Source organism: Cantharellus anzutake, assembly GCF_015039405.1.
Source record: "Cantharellus anzutake strain C23 chromosome Unknown EI90scaffold_9, whole genome shotgun sequence".
Taxonomy (NCBI): domain Eukaryota; kingdom Fungi; phylum Basidiomycota; class Agaricomycetes; order Cantharellales; family Hydnaceae; genus Cantharellus; species Cantharellus anzutake.
Window position 1 is genome coordinate 558,102 of NW_024066959.1, and position 15,516 is coordinate 573,617.

General features: G+C 48.5%; 4 protein-coding genes across 4 annotated transcripts; all 4 read left to right on the forward strand.

Annotated features, from left to right (window-relative positions):
• Window positions 1–2,008: 2,008 nt before the first annotated feature.
• EI90DRAFT_3042924 (uncharacterized protein) lies at window positions 2,009–5,375 on the forward strand. Its single transcript, XM_039059214.1, has 9 exons — window positions 2,009–2,369; window positions 2,492–2,630; window positions 2,687–3,333; window positions 3,368–3,508; window positions 3,711–3,889; window positions 3,955–4,045; window positions 4,106–4,515; window positions 4,575–4,841; window positions 4,898–5,375. Exons 1-9 carry the CDS (start codon window positions 2,307–2,309, stop codon window positions 5,058–5,060), a joined length of 2,100 nt encoding a protein of 699 aa, XP_038919894.1. The 5' UTR covers window positions 2,009–2,306; the 3' UTR covers window positions 5,061–5,375.
• Window positions 5,376–6,456: 1,081 nt separating this feature from the next.
• Window positions 6,457–11,028, forward strand: EI90DRAFT_3255419 (tRNA synthetases class I-domain-containing protein; the record flags this gene model as incomplete). The annotated part of the gene is made up of 19 exons (XM_039066597.1): window positions 6,457–6,520; window positions 6,598–6,777; window positions 6,829–7,051; window positions 7,108–7,138; window positions 7,174–7,271; window positions 7,329–7,410; window positions 7,472–7,591; window positions 7,652–7,766; window positions 7,824–7,912; window positions 7,964–8,185; window positions 8,239–8,424; window positions 8,484–8,642; window positions 8,704–9,253; window positions 9,320–9,447; window positions 9,504–9,659; window positions 9,718–9,921; window positions 9,979–10,269; window positions 10,319–10,468; window positions 10,532–11,028. The coding sequence occupies 19 exons, from the start codon at window positions 6,457–6,459 to the stop codon at window positions 10,598–10,600; spliced, it is 3,117 nt and encodes a 1,038-aa protein (XP_038919895.1). The 3' UTR covers window positions 10,601–11,028.
• Window positions 11,029–11,737: 709 nt separating this feature from the next.
• On the forward strand, window positions 11,738–13,115 carry EI90DRAFT_2649297 (kinase-like domain-containing protein). The gene is made up of 5 exons (XM_039053397.1): window positions 11,738–12,113; window positions 12,305–12,487; window positions 12,543–12,617; window positions 12,675–12,878; window positions 12,934–13,115. Exons 1-5 carry the CDS (start codon window positions 11,928–11,930, stop codon window positions 13,093–13,095), a joined length of 810 nt encoding a protein of 269 aa, XP_038919896.1. The 5' UTR covers window positions 11,738–11,927; the 3' UTR covers window positions 13,096–13,115.
• A 312-nt stretch (window positions 13,116–13,427) lies between these two features.
• Window positions 13,428–13,925, forward strand: EI90DRAFT_2909956 (CheY-like superfamily; the record flags this gene model as incomplete). Its single annotated transcript, XM_039054382.1, has 2 exons — window positions 13,428–13,724; window positions 13,782–13,925. The coding sequence occupies 2 exons, from the start codon at window positions 13,428–13,430 to the stop codon at window positions 13,923–13,925; spliced, it is 441 nt and encodes a 146-aa protein (XP_038919897.1).
• Between the last annotated feature and the right edge of the window lie 1,591 nt (window positions 13,926–15,516).

Here is a 15,516-nt window from a genome sequence, read left to right on the forward strand (position 1 = left end):
GGCAAAACCTCCTAAGTGTTCAACTCAACATGTTGCCGCTGTAAATCTCAGGAATTACCAATCCTAACGTCATGCAACATGTTCTGCTTCCGCTACTAGGCATTAGCAAAAAAGGCAAGTGGTAGGCGAATCAACGGTATATTAGAATCAGGTCTTCAGGGAATGTTCAGCACGAGGGATGGTGATAGATCATAGGTCTTTATCTTTCCATTTTTCGCAGGTTGGGCTGAATATCCATGCATTGATTCTTCCTATAAAGCAGTGCAAGCAATCCGGAGGCAGGACCATGGTGCAGCGCACACTATAACATGAATATTCTTCGGTCCCAAAGTCCGGGACCATCCGTCGGACAAGATCGAGAGACGAGGCCCTTGCTGAGCATCAAAACAAGGATTGTGAGACAATGATGAATATCCCCCGGGCTCGTCCTGCTGGATCCGCTTTGCAGCGTGCAATTGCCCAGGTTTAACATCAATCAGGGGACGATATTACCTCGGCTTTAAAACTCACCAGCGAATTGGCTTCGAGACTGTATAATGGCTGATCTTCGATCATCATAAGAGAGGGAGGGAGTTTGGACCAGGTTACCATCAGGGCATCCGATTTGCGCCACTGCGACGAACGGTAGCCTCTTGCCTTGCCCGAAATATAAATATCATCCTGGTATATATTTGGCCGAGACTGTGGGTTACCCATTTCCAGGGACGACTGAATTTCTACCTCGCCTGATATGGCTATCGGAGCAACCCGAACCATTCCACCCGCTCGGCCACAAACTAAGGGCAACCCCGGAGAGTGCTTAGTGAAGCACTGTCACCCTTTGGGTTGAATGGATAAGATCATCCGGTAACATACGACCGCCCTTTCCAGGCTTGTGTCGGCTAAATCAGTTTCAGGTCGATTGAGTGCATTGCTATTCGAAGTCATAGGGGCTCGTGGGACTTCAATCGAAGGACATGAGGCTGTATCAATGCACCAGGAATGGACGGAACTCATAGACTACCAGACGACTGAGAGTTCCACGAAAGGGAATAAGGACAGCCCATTTGTGACGATCACGCGATTCCCTTGGCGCTGTGATGAAACATCAACGGTGCACTCCAACATTAGAGGATGTACATAGCGGAAGCTTGAATTCAAACCTCATCACCGATGTCACTGATCCGATCCCAAGGCCTAATCAACCATATCAGGTACTGGAAAGTTATCGCAAATAACACGTTTCCTCGGCAACCGCCACAGGTCAAGATAAATTTTTAATTTCTGCTTGAGTTTTCACGACGTCTGTGCGGCAGACTCCGACTGCGAAGCCACAACAAGGCTGGCGCCAAAAGTTTCAACTGGTGATGGCTCACACCAGGGTTTGATTGCCTACTATCGTGCCTTCATAATGGTGATTTGACTGATTAGTGCTTGTCGAATCTTTCGGGATTGCTCACAGGGACACGGATAATGGTTACCGTCTGAGGCCACACACTCCACATGACCCCCACATGTGACGGGAGACAAACCCCGTCACTCGAGATGAGCAGCCACCTCCAATTGTTCGGGGGACTCGGACTACAGAAAGAGCAATTCCAACTAAGCGCTCGCGCACCGAAGGCCCCGCGCACTGAAAGCCCCGCGCGAGTGAGGTATTGTAAATGATGCCGTGTTGGGTGAATTTCAACCCAAGAGCTGTTAAGTTGCGCAAGAGGCCTCTTTCTGATCCGCCCCCTGACACTGCAGAGCTTGTAAAGGACGTCCCAAACGTATCGGTACGCACGGAGTCGGGAATCTGTGCAATTTATGATCGTCGCCCACGTATCGCATCACAGCAACATCACAGTAATAGTGAGCTACGTCACAGGTTTTCCTGTGGCATTATCTGTCGGCTCCTGACGTTGAAAAGCAACGATCGTTTATCACCATCGAGAATCTCAGTGCCGAAATCATTGGGGAGGGAGACGAAAACTAGATCACGTGTATCAAATTTAAAGTCAGAGTAATTTATTGCTGTTGCCAGACCGTTGAGAATCTGTCCTGGGGCACTGCAGAAGTCTACCAAATGCACATCCATAGCGACGTTGATCAAGTTGGATTCCTGAAACTGGAAAACTTGAGAATTTGGACCCAATTCATCTGCTCTGGCATTTACCTTATTAAGTTTTAGTGTAACCAGATCCGCGGACAGATCCACCCCGTTGCCCGAGAAGCAAGACCTGAGAAAATTCAAAATCCGACGGGACACAAATGGGGGATCCTACAATTATATAACCTGGTGTTCCTGTCCAAAATATGCTCCAAGCATCTACTTTCTCTCCCGCATGCCCAAAAAACCTTCATCAGTTCGGATGGAATCCTTAACGCCCTTGCGGCGGAACCAGGCGGTATGTACAACCCTTCGAAGCCACCGAGTGTTTGGCTAATGCGACTTTAAGTGTCACCAATGCAGGTACTCTTTCTTTCTCTAACTAAACTTCGGTCTACTCACATAGAATGAAGGCGCAAGAAAATGAAGTGCGATGCAAGACGCCCCGTTTGTACCCCTTGTACGAAAGCATACGCCCATTCGATCGCTGCACTTGCGGTTCAAGGACAACCCTTCCAAGTGCCATGCTCATATGACCATGACAGCCAGGACGACCTAGGTGCATCTTTTCGTCTCCCGTGCTGCAGGCTTGCCTAGGCTTAACTTGGCGTACAGGCCCTTCAAGGTCAAAATCGGTAGAACCCCCCATGGTTGGCTCTGTGAGGCAAAGCCCCCCCGTACGGCCGTCCACTTCAAACCCCTCAGATCATTTCACACTTCGAAGTTCTGCTTGGGAAACATCTTCTCAAGACAGTGCCAGGAGTGGGGTACCGTACATGGACAACAATGCTTCGACGAGTAGCCTAGATTTACACCCCCTACGGCCGATGGGGAGTCCCGGCCCGACATACCATGATCATTCGTTCGATGAATTCCTAGGTTTCCTGCCGTCTACATCCTCACTGGCCCCTCAACCAAGTCCAAGCCTTGTGCCTCATTTCGGTTCACCGAGCGCAAGTCGCACGGAAAGCCCCGAACCCTTGTCTTATTTCACTGCACCCAACCAGGGCTCTGAGAGTCGCCGACTGGGTGCACCGCGCCGTTCATCACACAAGTGTGAACTCCCGTCTACCGTTGGCTTGCTACAGCTTGTCCACATATTTTTTGACCGAGTCCCCTTCGCCACCATACTGCTACATCGCTCTCGCTTTATTGCTTCCGTTTTGGACGGTCCGCTCCTGCCAACGTACCCCTGCTTATCACTGCTACATGCGATATGTGCCATTGCAGCCGTATATTCTCGTCTCGACCCTCACCTGCAGGTTCCTCTGTCTCGCACCATTTTGATTGCCCGAGTTGGATCGAGCACTGGAAAATCATCTTCATTTTGCCTGGATGCACGCGGGGGTCGCCAGGCACCATGCAGACCACGATGCTCGCACTGGATCCGGGTCTCTGGATGCTGCAAGAGCGTATGTGGTTTTAGGTTGGTACCATGTGAGTAATGTGATCGGCAAAATCAGCGCCTAGACTGACCTCCTAAACTTCACAGTATTTAAATGCATCGTAAGCCATTTGAGACTCTGATTGTTTTAAAATGGACGCTCACGCAATTGCATTCTCCTCTCGAAGCTGGTCGGATGTACGTAATCCTCTTCACTAAGTTCCCGTGCGTTTATCTGATTGATTGTCTATGAAGTGGTGGATGGTGACTGGCGCCGCTGCCAGATTAGCCGTTCCGCTCGGCCTGAATGTGTCAGCATTCATCAGCATGCATAATCCTCTCGACTTTGATCCTATCATTCCTCCGTCCCAAATCCCCCAAGACCAGGAACGAAACCGAGTACTGTTCTGGCTTGCTTTCATCAACGAGAAACAGTGAGTATATCGTTTTTCAGGGTCATTCCGCTGCATCACACGCACCACCTTCGTGAAATTCACAGTCAACAGATGAGTACCCAATGGGCTAGTTGCCTTGATGAAGCCGACATTGGTCAGGAGCTTCCAGTACCATTGCAGTACCTAGACTTAGGGGTTTGCTAATCCCACGCCACAGCCTTATGGTATCGCGCTAACTAGTTTCTGCTCACCCAGGACATCCCACGGGGATACCGCCAGAGACTGTTCGATTCGGACTTGTTTACAAATCATCCTCGCAACTTGACGGATCCATTCATCCTGCATTTAAAAGCAATGATACTGACGTCACGCGTTGGGGCATTCAATACCCGCGCACGAATCCGTCGACACTCAGACAGGAACAACTTGGCAATGTCGGGGTCCGATTCGGGTGTCGTCGAATCAAAGATTTTTCAAAGCCTTGATTCATCTATCTCTGCTTTTGTGGGAAGCATTCCCGGGGAATTTCGTGATGCCTATTGCTCGACAACATTCACTTGTACTCACGGTTTGGAGAAGTGTCCGACTTGTGGCGATCGGAACTTGAGATCACCTGTGACGACTAACCTGGGACACCTGTTTGAGCTGAATATTCTTCCGCATGTGTGAGTTCATTTCCTAGTGATTAACCACATGGACAATAAATTTATTGTGCTCTACGCAGTGCAACCATAATGCTTCATGAGCCTCGAATGGACATGGGAGCTTCCCACGATGACTCCCGGGAAAAAGTCCTTCATTCAGCTCGTTTAATACTAGATTCGATCTATAATTTGATGAGGAATTCATTGGACATGTCTGCGCTCCCTGGGTACTCGTTGTCTCATTGGATGTCGACCGGAAGAGTCTTGGGCCGTTTCTACGTGCGCACGTTGGAGCTTGGTTATGGCGAGGAGGCGGTGGTCATAAGGACGGAGATTGAAGTGCTTAGGTAGGTCATGTTTGTCAGCGCAGTTTCATTGTATTTCCTTTCTGAATTTTCATCAGCCAGCTAATGGGTCGCATAGGGGAGCGCATTCCCGTTGCAGCTCATTCACAGAAAGCGCTCGATGACATTATTCCCAAGGCCCACGCATTTGTCAACGACCGCAGAAATGGGACGGCGGTTCGTCTTGAACGACATCTATTCGGGAAATATGGACTTTTCTAGGACCAGCATTTCCTGTCCATTCACCAGCATATTCATATCAGTATGCCGGACTCTGAATTGGCCATTGACTGAGCATTTACATTAGCCGAGGTATATGGATATACAGTTAATTGCGCCAGTGTGGCAACTAATCATGTACAAGAGTCCTAGTAAGGTATCGACCGGCATTTAATATTAGTGATTGCGATCAATTTTCGATAGCGTACTATAATCATACCTTGGTATTTCATTGATTTGTCCTCGCAGTATTCTACACGCGTCAGGATGTCTAGATCTGACATAGAATCATGTATCTCATCCCCTAATGGAAATCAGGGCAGGAATGATGGGATCCATTCCTCCTGGATATCCCCACAGGCAATGTTGTAAAATCCCATATGCGTGCACCTCAGGCTTTCAACTTGATGATAGAAATACTGGATAAAAAAGACTAGGACAACGCCAAAGGAATCCATCTGACGAAAATTCCTTGCCGGTACTTATGGTTGGGAGGATAGGCCATCCATTCAGCTGCAAGCACTCGAAGGTGATAGGTGGAGCGCGGTCAGACTGAAGGGCCTAGTTAACGGATTAGAATCCTTCGTCAAGTCATCGCAAACAACTAAACTTGGGGTTTGTTAAAGCGTGGGCGAGGGATAGATTCAGAGGGTGTCTGCTTACTAAATTTCGTGACAAGTTCTCCCGAAAGCTCGCCGTTCGGGGAACACAAGGGTCGAACGCTCTTTGTGCCGCATAATGTAGCGGGGTATCTGTCGAGGAACGCGGTTTGAAGCCCCTCAAGCCCGGGAAGAAGTGGTGTCAGAAATTGAGGGGATGAAGACTGCCTCAAGGAGCCGAATTGGGTGAATGGCCTTAGCGAGCTGAGGCCTATCGCTCCTGAGTGATGTAGCGCATTGCGATGATGAAACTTTCCACATGCGAATTCTGATCCACTGTGGTCAAACTGATGTCGATGTGATAACCTTCCCGTTAAAGAGAGGCCACCGCCTATGTGATGACAGAGAAACAGGGAATGGCTTTGTCGCAAGCAGATTTGTGAGAGCAAGGGTGCAAAAACTACCGTCTCTGGAAGGAAATGGGTCAGTAAGTAAACAGTGAGTGGAAAGAACGCGATGGTGGTCAGCCCAGGTTTCCGTTCGCAGATGCAGGCAGTCCAAAGGAAGCTCAAATCGTAGTGAATTAACGAATCTGGAAATGGCATTCAGTCGGCCAGCTCCTGCGCTTTTAGAAGTCTGCCCGAAATAGTACTGAATGACTCGCAGATGACAGGGACAATAGATTCGGCCAATTCCGTTCAATCTGATCCTTTTTCATGCGAAATTATGTTTGCTTAACTCGATCATTTCTGGTACGCGTCCACCCTTACTTGCGCCAACGATCTTTCTCGTCGCACCTCATGTCGACACAAAATAATGCGGCAAACCCATCCAATGCCCCCGATCCTAATTCCAAAAGCGCCGGTGCGAGCCTTCCACGCGTTGCACGCCCATTGCCACTGAAAACGCGTTCCACTACTTTTGACATGATCGATCCTCAGCCAAGAAGGAGGCGAAACGGTTAGAGGCTCTTGCCAAAAAGGCAACCAAGCTCCCCAAGCAAGCCGCCGAGGCTGTGACAAGTGGAGAGAAGAAAAAGTCGGAAAAAGCGGTAGAGAAAGCCTCAAAGAAAGAGGAGGAGGAGCCGTTTGTCAACACAACTCCCAGGGGGGAGAAAAAAGGTATGATTTTTAGGACTATTTCTACACTTCACCCCTGAAACATCCCTCAAGATTTAAGCAAGCCTATGGCCAGCGGCTACAATCCGATCGCTGTCGAATCGGCATGGTACGATTGGTGGGAGAAGGAAGGTTTCTTCGCTCCCTCCCTTACGACAGACGGGGATGTCAGGCCTGAAGGATCTTTTGTTGTCGCGTTTCCGCCGCCTAACGTTACTGGGAGTCTGCACATTGGGCATGGCCTGACCGTGGCTATTCAGGACGCGCTCATACGATGGTACTACATTCCTCCTTTTCGCTCCCTTATTCAGAATGTTCACGACTTTATCCTAGGAATCGCATGCACGGAAAGACAACTCTCTGGGTCCCTGGCTATGATCATGCCGGATATCGACTCAGTCTGTTGTGGAGAAGCGACTCTACAAGTCGACTGGGAAGACAAGGCATGATTTAGGAAGAGAGAAATTTCTAGAACAAGTTCTTGAGTGGAAAAATGAGTATGGCGTTTGTATTTTTCGCCTCACGGCAAATGCTGAGGTCTCCGGTTTGCACAGCTACCAAGAGAGAATAACAAAGCAAATGAAACGTCTAGGGGGGAGTTTCGATTGGAGTAGAGTAGCGTTCACAATGAACAAGGTCAATTATTATTCTTGTGTTCCCGTTGCAAGTTCACACTGCTCACTTGTCGACCAATCAGACGCTGTCCGCTGCTGTGGTTGAAACGTTTTGTAGACTTTCAGAAGAGGGCATCATTTATCGAGCCAATCGACTGGTCAACTGGTGTGTTCAACTCAACACTACACTCTCAAATTTAGAGGTCAGAGAAATTCTCTTGTGACAATGTCCCAGTCTAACTATGGTATTCCATAACGAACAGGTAGATCAGAAAAAAGTAGAGGGGCGTACATTATTAAATGTTCCAGGATATGACATTAAAGAAAAGTTCGAATTTGGCGTCATCACTTCTTTTGCGTACCATATCGAAAACACTGGTTCGTTGTAGCTGTCTTCTATTGCATGTCATATCGATGACTATCGTGGTGTCCCAGATGAGAAGATTATTGTCGCAACCACCCGCCCGGAGACAATGTTGGGTGATACTGCCGTTGCTGTCCACCCGGATGATCCTCGCTACAAGGTTGGTTCCTTCTACGTTGCCTTTTCTGCATCACCACAGTACTTGTATTAGCATTTGCATGGGAAAGTCGCCATCCATCCATTTATTCCCGATCGCAGGATTCCGATTGTCACAGATGCCATCGCGGTAGACATGGAATTCGGAACCGGTGCTGTCAAGATAACGCCCGCTCACGATCCAAATGATTATGATGTTGGCATTCGTCACAACCTGGAATTTATCAATATTCTCAACGACGATGGGACACTGAATGAGAACGCTGGCAGATTCAAGGTGTATTTCCTCCCGTGCTTGTGACCCCATGGTAGCTGTTGACACGATTACAGGGACTGAAGCGTTTCCATGCTCGTAATGCAGTCGTAGAGGCTTTGAAAGCAATCGGGGATTACGTTGAAACTAAAGACAACCCGATGAACATCCCCGTGTGCAGTAAATCTGGCGATGTCGTTGAACCCGTTATGAAGCCTCAGTGGTGGGTAAACTGCAAGCCGTTGGCCGAGGAAGCTATCAAGGCATGGACATATCCCGCTGTCCTCGAACTCCCTTATGAACAGTTGCATGTCTCTACTAGCGAACGAAGGCCAGTGAAGTTCGAATTGCACCAAAAGCATCCGAAAATGAATGGTACCGGTGGCTTGAAGGCATACAGGATTGGTGTATTTCGCGGCAGTTGTGGTGGGGGCACCGTGTCCCTGCCTATTTCGTCAATGTGGAAGGCGAGGTTCAAGATGTGAGTATTTTATTTTATTTATCCTCTAGTTCCATATGCCGTTTTACTGTGCGTCTTTTAGCGTATCGACGATAAGAACTGGGTCGTAGGGCGTACTGTCGAGGAGGCTGCAGAACGTGCCAAACTTGTGGCTAGAGGCAAACCTTTCACCCTCGAGCAGGATGAAGATGTTCTCGATACGTGGTTTTCGTCCGGTCTATGGCCCTTCTCCACACAGGGATGGCCGGCTCAGACAGAGGACCTTGCACGCTTCTATCCTACGTCCCTGCTGGAGACAGGGTGGGACATTTTGTTCTTTTGGGTTGCGCGCATGGTCATGCTTGGCATCCGACTGACCAACAAGGTCCCTTTTGAAGATGTTTACTGCCACGCTATGATTCGAGATGCGCATGGCAGAAAGATGAGTAAAAGTCTGGGTAACGTCATTGACCCCTTGGATGTCATCCAAGGCATCTCGCTAGAAGATCTTCACAAGAAGCTCAGCGAGGGTAATCTGGACGAGAAGGAAATAGCAAAGGCTAAGGCTGGACAGAAGAAAGATTTTCCAAAGGGAATTCCCCAGTGTGGTACGGACGCACTGAGATTTGCTCTTTGTGCTTACACGTCGGGAGGTGCGTGGAACAGCTCGAATCCTCGAATTTTTTAGTTCGACTCTTGATTTCATGTTATCTTAAAAGGTCGCGATATAAACCTTGAGATCCTTCGTGTTGAGGGTTACCGCAAGTTCTGCAATAAATTGTGGAACGCTACGAAGTTCGCAATGCTCAAGTTCGAAGAAGGCTGGGTGCCCGAGCTTTCACATCAAGTACGAATATCCACATTTCGTTCCGAATAACACTGACTCTGTTTCCATTTACCTAGCCAACAGGCAAAGAATCATTGGCTGAGCGATGGATCCTTCACAAACTGAATATCGCGGTTTCTGACCTTAACAAGCAGTTGGCTGACAGGAGTTTCTTGGCAGCCACCGGGACTGTCTACAACTTCTGGTTGTACGAGCTTTGCGACGTATTCATAGTGAGATGTTCACTTTAACAAACTACCTTATCGATCAGTACTCAAACTTGATATTTAGGAAGCCATGAAGCCCATGACAGATGAGAAGGCATCACTTGAAACACGACGTTCCGCACAAAACACGTTATACACATGTTTAGATTTTGGTCTTCGACTTCTTCATCCCTTCATGCCATTCGTCACGGAGGAGTTATGGCAACGGTTGCCTCGAAGACCTGGGGATAACACACCGTCGATCATGGTGTCATCATTCCCCGTTCATGTCAGTGGAAACCTCGATTCTCTGATCATGATACTGATTAGATGATCGGCTCACTAGAATCCGGATTTTGTCTATCTTGATGCTGAGAGGGACTTTGATACTGTGTTTGCTGCAATTAAGGCCGTGCGATCCCTGGCGGCACAGTACAACTTGCAGACGAATATTCAGGCCATCATTCTTTCGACATCACAGAATGAGCATGGAATGTTGGCTTCTCAAGCTCCCACGATTGGCGCGCTGAGCAAAGGTTGCAAATCGGCAAACGTCGTGGCAGATTCAACTGAAGTGCCAACAGGTTGTGGATCCGTTGTGTTGAGTCCTACAGCAACCGTTTTTGTTTTGGTCAAAGTGAGCACAAAGGCATAATGTTCTTTGATCCAGCTGACAAGGCTGCCAGGGTCTTGTTGATCTTGACGCAGAGATCACGAAATGCGAGAAGAAGCTAAATCTGGCGAATCTGAATGCGGAAAAGATCCGAAAACTAAAGGCGCAGCCTGGTTACGAGCAAAATATTCCTGCCGATGTCCGGGCATCTAATGATGAGAAAGTAAGCAACCCCACACTACCCTGTATCATTTCCATGTTTCTAACTGCATCGTGCTTCGCCCAGTTGTCCACTTATGAGGCTGAGACATCTAATTTGCAAGAATCAATCGGAATGTTTAAGCGTCTAAAATAACGATCCATAAACCTGCTTTTGTATATAATTTGTAACGCGGGTACATATTGCTGTGCTGATCAGGTTTCGAATCATCTAAGGCGAAAGCAGAGGGCGGAGGCGAAGAGTGCAGATTGAGGAAATAACGCGGTACCAGCGATGTGTAACCACAGTTGGCAGAATATCGTGGAATGGTGGTATCATAGGGAGGAAGGCATGTTCAAATCAAAGTGAAGAGAACGAAAGCATAGCATACGTGTAGGACTATTCCAACTGCTGGTGTAGGACAGGACATGTTAAGAGGGGGGCTGCAGAGTGGGATGATTGTAGAGGCAACTTGAACGCAGCGGATAGTGGGTAGGAGTTGGGAGGGCAGCTAGATCAAGTCAAAAGGCCTGAACGATAGATTTGTCATCAATTGATGCGAGGATGATTTCCGATTTTAGGATTAGATACTGAAACGGTCGCAAGCGAAGAGGCAATGCTCCGTCGTTTCCAGTTGCTGGGGGCAGTTGGGCCAGTCGGCATGGTCCCACCTGGCGTAACCCTCGTCTACGGTGATATTAAGCCCATCAGTGAGCCAATGCCGAACTAGCAGGCCTTACGATGCCCTGTAACATCATGTTCTCATTGCCGATCATGAGAATGTGCAATTATGTGACTTCGGTTTGTTTCGGGTAATTAACGAATTAGCACGAGCGGATCAAACGACGTCGATGGCTCTCGGGTCCACGGCAACTCCGCCCGAGGGGGCTCGCACACTTCGACGAATGCTTGGTGATCACGTTTTCACTGGGCTCGGGCTTGCGCCGCAAGTTTCGCGAACAAGATTTTCTCCGACCTGGTTTCGTTCTTTGCGGTCAGCTCCGGTGCAAGATGGCAACATTACGAATGAGAGGCAGAATGTTCGAGATCATTGACGAGGAAGCTGAGTACTTAGGCTTCGTGCGGTTGGGCCGACCAGTCTCTATTGGAATAGAGGGTTTGGCTTCTATGTACCAGTATGGGGAACTCAGGAACAATTTTCCCATGTTGACGGCAGTCACAAGATGCGGACAAAGATGTGAACAACCGCGAGAGATGACAAGATCTTTGACCGCCCCAATCAATTTCGCTACAATGTGCCACCCCGCAGCAAGCCAGAGCCAGGCATCTTTTCACGGATGCCCAGATGGGGGTAGTGTTTGCGTTCGAGAGGGTGAAGAGGAGGCTGGGCAAAGGCTAAGGACGTTTTAAAAAAGCGCCCAAGCGGTAGCGTCACGAGATGGGGGGCTGAAAACCAAGGCCCGAATTGGGCAGTGCCACGCCCGCAATATCCAGCCTGAGAGCTGCGAGGAGCGTCAGAGATATGAGTTTGACTTCGTATCTAGACGCTGCGTCGGCAGCATTCATTGAGGAATTTCGACGCGGTTTGACCTCAGTGCGAGATCTCAGCGGCCAATTTAACCATGAGGCAAAGGCGCTTAAGGCGTCAGGGGGTTACTCGTCTGTATATGTCACTCAATGGGAGCCTCCAGATGAGAACCCCATCCTGGTGAGTCTCCAACTCTCACTGGCAGAATAGCGAGGCGATAATGACACCCCTGTCTCTGATCAGGTATGTTACAAGGAACTTCGTCCGCCAGCGAGCAATGCACCGTTGCAGGTTAATCTAACGAGGAAAACGATTAGGGTAAGGGGCTGCTTTTGGCTTAGTCCATCATTATGAATTAACAGTGTTCTTAGCATCTAACTCGAGAAGTCAAGATATTGCAAACGCTCAGCCATCCCCACATCATCGAGTTTATCGGTTATGCCATCGAAGGCGAACGATGCGATATGAAGGCCGTCCTGATATCCAGGTGGTGTTCAAATGGGGACATCGTTGATTATTTGCGACGGCACCCAGACTCAAATCGGGTCGCACTGGTGAGATCGATCCACAAAATAGGGGTCAGGTTTGTTGACTCGTATGTTGAATCAGATTCGGGATATGGCAGATGGACTGCAATATCTTCACAATCAGGTTCCTACGATAATTCACGGTGATATCAAGCCTGTCAGTGCGTTGATGCCAAATTAGCTTGAAAACATGCCTCATGATGTGTCCCTGTAGCACAACGTCCTTATCAGTGATTATGGAAATGCCCAATTGTGTGACTTCGGTTTATCTCGGGTAATTAACGAACTAACAATAGCGGATCAAACGACATCGACGGCACTTGGATATACGGCCAGATACTCTGCCCCCGAGGTTATCATCGAGGAGGTCAAGACAGCAAAGAGCGATGTCTACGCGTTCGGATGTACCTGCATACATGTGCGTGTTTCCCCTGTCGAATTCATGCCTTAAAAGGGATTGAACCGGTAGACAGATACTGTTCAGCCAGACTCCTTATCCTACACTTAGAAATGATTTACAGGTGATCACTGCTATTGGATCCGGGAAATCGCCTTGGAACTGGGATACAGGAGTGCCATTAGAATGTCTTCTCAAACATGCTGCCATCTGGAGCAAGAAGCTCGACCCTCAATAGACGCCGTTCTCAGTGAAATTCATCTTGTTCATGCTCCGGTTCACCTGGAATTCGCCACTGCATCTGCTAACGATGGTGTCCCAATGGAAGCCCCGCATGAAGTATCTCGGGAGTTGCCGCTTGCCGTCCCTGACATTAATGTTCCTCGGCAAGGCAGTCCTGAGCCAGGTGCTACAGGAGGGCAGGATGACTCGTTCGCGAAGACGACAGATGAACATAACCAGACAAAAGAAAGAGTTCCCGTCCTCGGCGGTTCGCACATTGCTGCGCCGGATCCTAGAGCCCTTGTTGCTGTTACACCCATGATCACCACCTCTAGCAAGGCAGATTATATGGGAAACATATCCTCGTCGCTCCCGGTGCGCAAGGAGTCGAGTATAAATAATGGATTCACGGGGATTGCGCAAGATACGCCGACTGGCAGTTCGAAGTTGAAGAGAAGTCGGACCGAGACGCACACCGAAAACTGGGCGGTGACTCCTCGTGTCCTTGTTGTCGAGGATGATCTTGTAGCAAGGGGACTTTCGAGAAAATTTCTGCAGGTGACCGGATGTGCAATCGACGTTGCTGAAGATGGGCTCAAGGCGGTCGATAAGATGAAGTCAAAGAAATATGATTTAGTCTTAATGGTGCAGTGGTGATTTAGCAATCAGCTCCGCCGCATCGATAACAAGACCTTTTATCAGGATATCATGATGCCTAGGCTGGATGGAATATCGGCGACGACCCTGATTCGGAAATTTGACCAGATGACACCTATAATCTCGATGACGACAAATTCAAAGCCAGCAGAGGTTGAAACCTACTACTCAAATGGTGTGACCAATTGATCCAAAAGGATATGTCCAATTGACGGACTCCACTCTAGGGATGAACGATATTTTACCGAAACCATTCACTCTGGATACCATGATTGATATCCTTGATGTGAGACAGCCTTTGCTTTGAACAAAGACTGCTCATTGCTTTACCCATAGAAACATCTCAACCATCTCAAATGCATGGAGGACCATGCAGAGTGTCACAATTCCCTGTTTAAAGATGATGAGGTGATTGTCCAGGAAGGGATCCCAACTGCTTTGGGTAGCAACATTGATGCTGGGGAAGATTACCATTTTTTTCTGCCAATTTCTAGGTCACCGAATTCAAAATGTCAAGGTACACCAGTGAATTACTCTGCACCAGAGTCACTTGATTAGTAAATTTCTGACACTGATTTCAGTTTAATATCCTATTCCTGCTACTCCATAGTGGGCCCTGCAAATTTTTTGCCTGGGACTGGGTTTGTTTTCTGACAAGGTCCTCCAACTAGAGTGCTTGCGCTTTGCTGGACTCTGCACTTTCAGTTACCTGTTATATTGCAAGATGGTGAAGTAAACATGTTTATTTGCTGTTCTCAGAACAAGAGATGAATTTCAAGATACAAGAATATGAAGTTACAAAAAAGTCGCCATGGTGTTTGAAAGGCAGCAAGTGAATGACATTGTGGGACATTGGCCTACAAGATGAGCTGCTGAGAGTGATAATGATCTGTACTACACCACAATACTGGCTCTTTGTAAGCCTTGGTGTAGGAGAGAGGATTTCAAGAAAACAGAGGAAACATGGCATGTGTCATATCCATACCTACTCCACTGTAAGGTCGGTTGAGGTTCCGACCTTGGTGTTGACTCCTGCTATCCTCAAGCTGTCAGGAATTAGGCAGTATAGAGCTGTAATTTCGACAGGGGAGGAGAAGAGTGAAAACCTGTTTCACCCTTCCCCGCAATTTATATACATTGTTTACATCGAGAAATAAAGAGTAATAAACAATGAATAAAGAAAGCGTGCACAGCACGCATCACCACACATCCATTCCCTACATCCACCTAACCTCCGACCTACTCTGCCACCATTCTGGTTCACCTCCGGTTCCTCTCCCTCACCTCCACCATACCCTCCGGTATACCTCTGGTCCACCTCCACTGTTAGAACTGGGCGAGGGCGGACGATTCCGGAGCAGAACCGGAGGAGGGACCTTGGCCTCAGCGACTCAAGTGGAGCGCTGTGCCATTGCTGTTTGTCAATTTGGTCCTTAATTTCATAGGAGGCGAGCAGGAAGTCTCTAGGGGGCATTTCAGGTCGATTTTAGACTAAGGACTAAAATGAGTATGTACAAGCGCCGATATATATAATGGAGAAGGCGAAAGCACAGGGAAACAAAGGGGGTCCGAATCGGAATGAAGGCGTCCAAACAGGAACAAAGGGATGACAGAAGTGGAGTGGTACCGAGGGTCATAGGGCAGAACCTGTGGTAGGTCCGAAAGGAGGTAAGGAGGGCGAAGCCCAGAGGGGCAGGAGGATGAGGGGAAGTGGGGATGATGACTAACTGGCTAGAATGGGAAGAAGCAGCAGTCCAAATAGGGATGAGGGGAAAATGCG

Excerpts from the sequence above, each read along its gene's own strand:
- EI90DRAFT_3042924 (XM_039059214.1), top strand. The coding sequence starts at position 2,307 with ATGCCCAAAAAACCTTCATCAGTTCGGATGGAATCCTTAACGCCCTTG. Across the intron at positions 3,890-3,954 it reads GCTTTCATCAACGAGAAACA|TCAACAGATGAGTACCCAAT; the intron begins GTGAGTATATCG and ends TGAAATTCACAG. Across the intron at positions 4,842-4,897 it reads ACGGAGATTGAAGTGCTTAG|CCAGCTAATGGGTCGCATAG; the intron begins GTAGGTCATGTT and ends AATTTTCATCAG.
- EI90DRAFT_2649297 (XM_039053397.1), top strand. The coding sequence starts at position 11,928 with ATGAGTTTGACTTCGTATCTAGACGCTGCGTCGGCAGCATTCATTGAG. Across the intron at positions 12,114-12,304 it reads CAGATGAGAACCCCATCCTG|CATCTAACTCGAGAAGTCAA; the intron begins GTGAGTCTCCAA and ends CAGTGTTCTTAG. Across the intron at positions 12,488-12,542 it reads ACTCAAATCGGGTCGCACTG|ATTCGGGATATGGCAGATGG; the intron begins GTGAGATCGATC and ends ATGTTGAATCAG.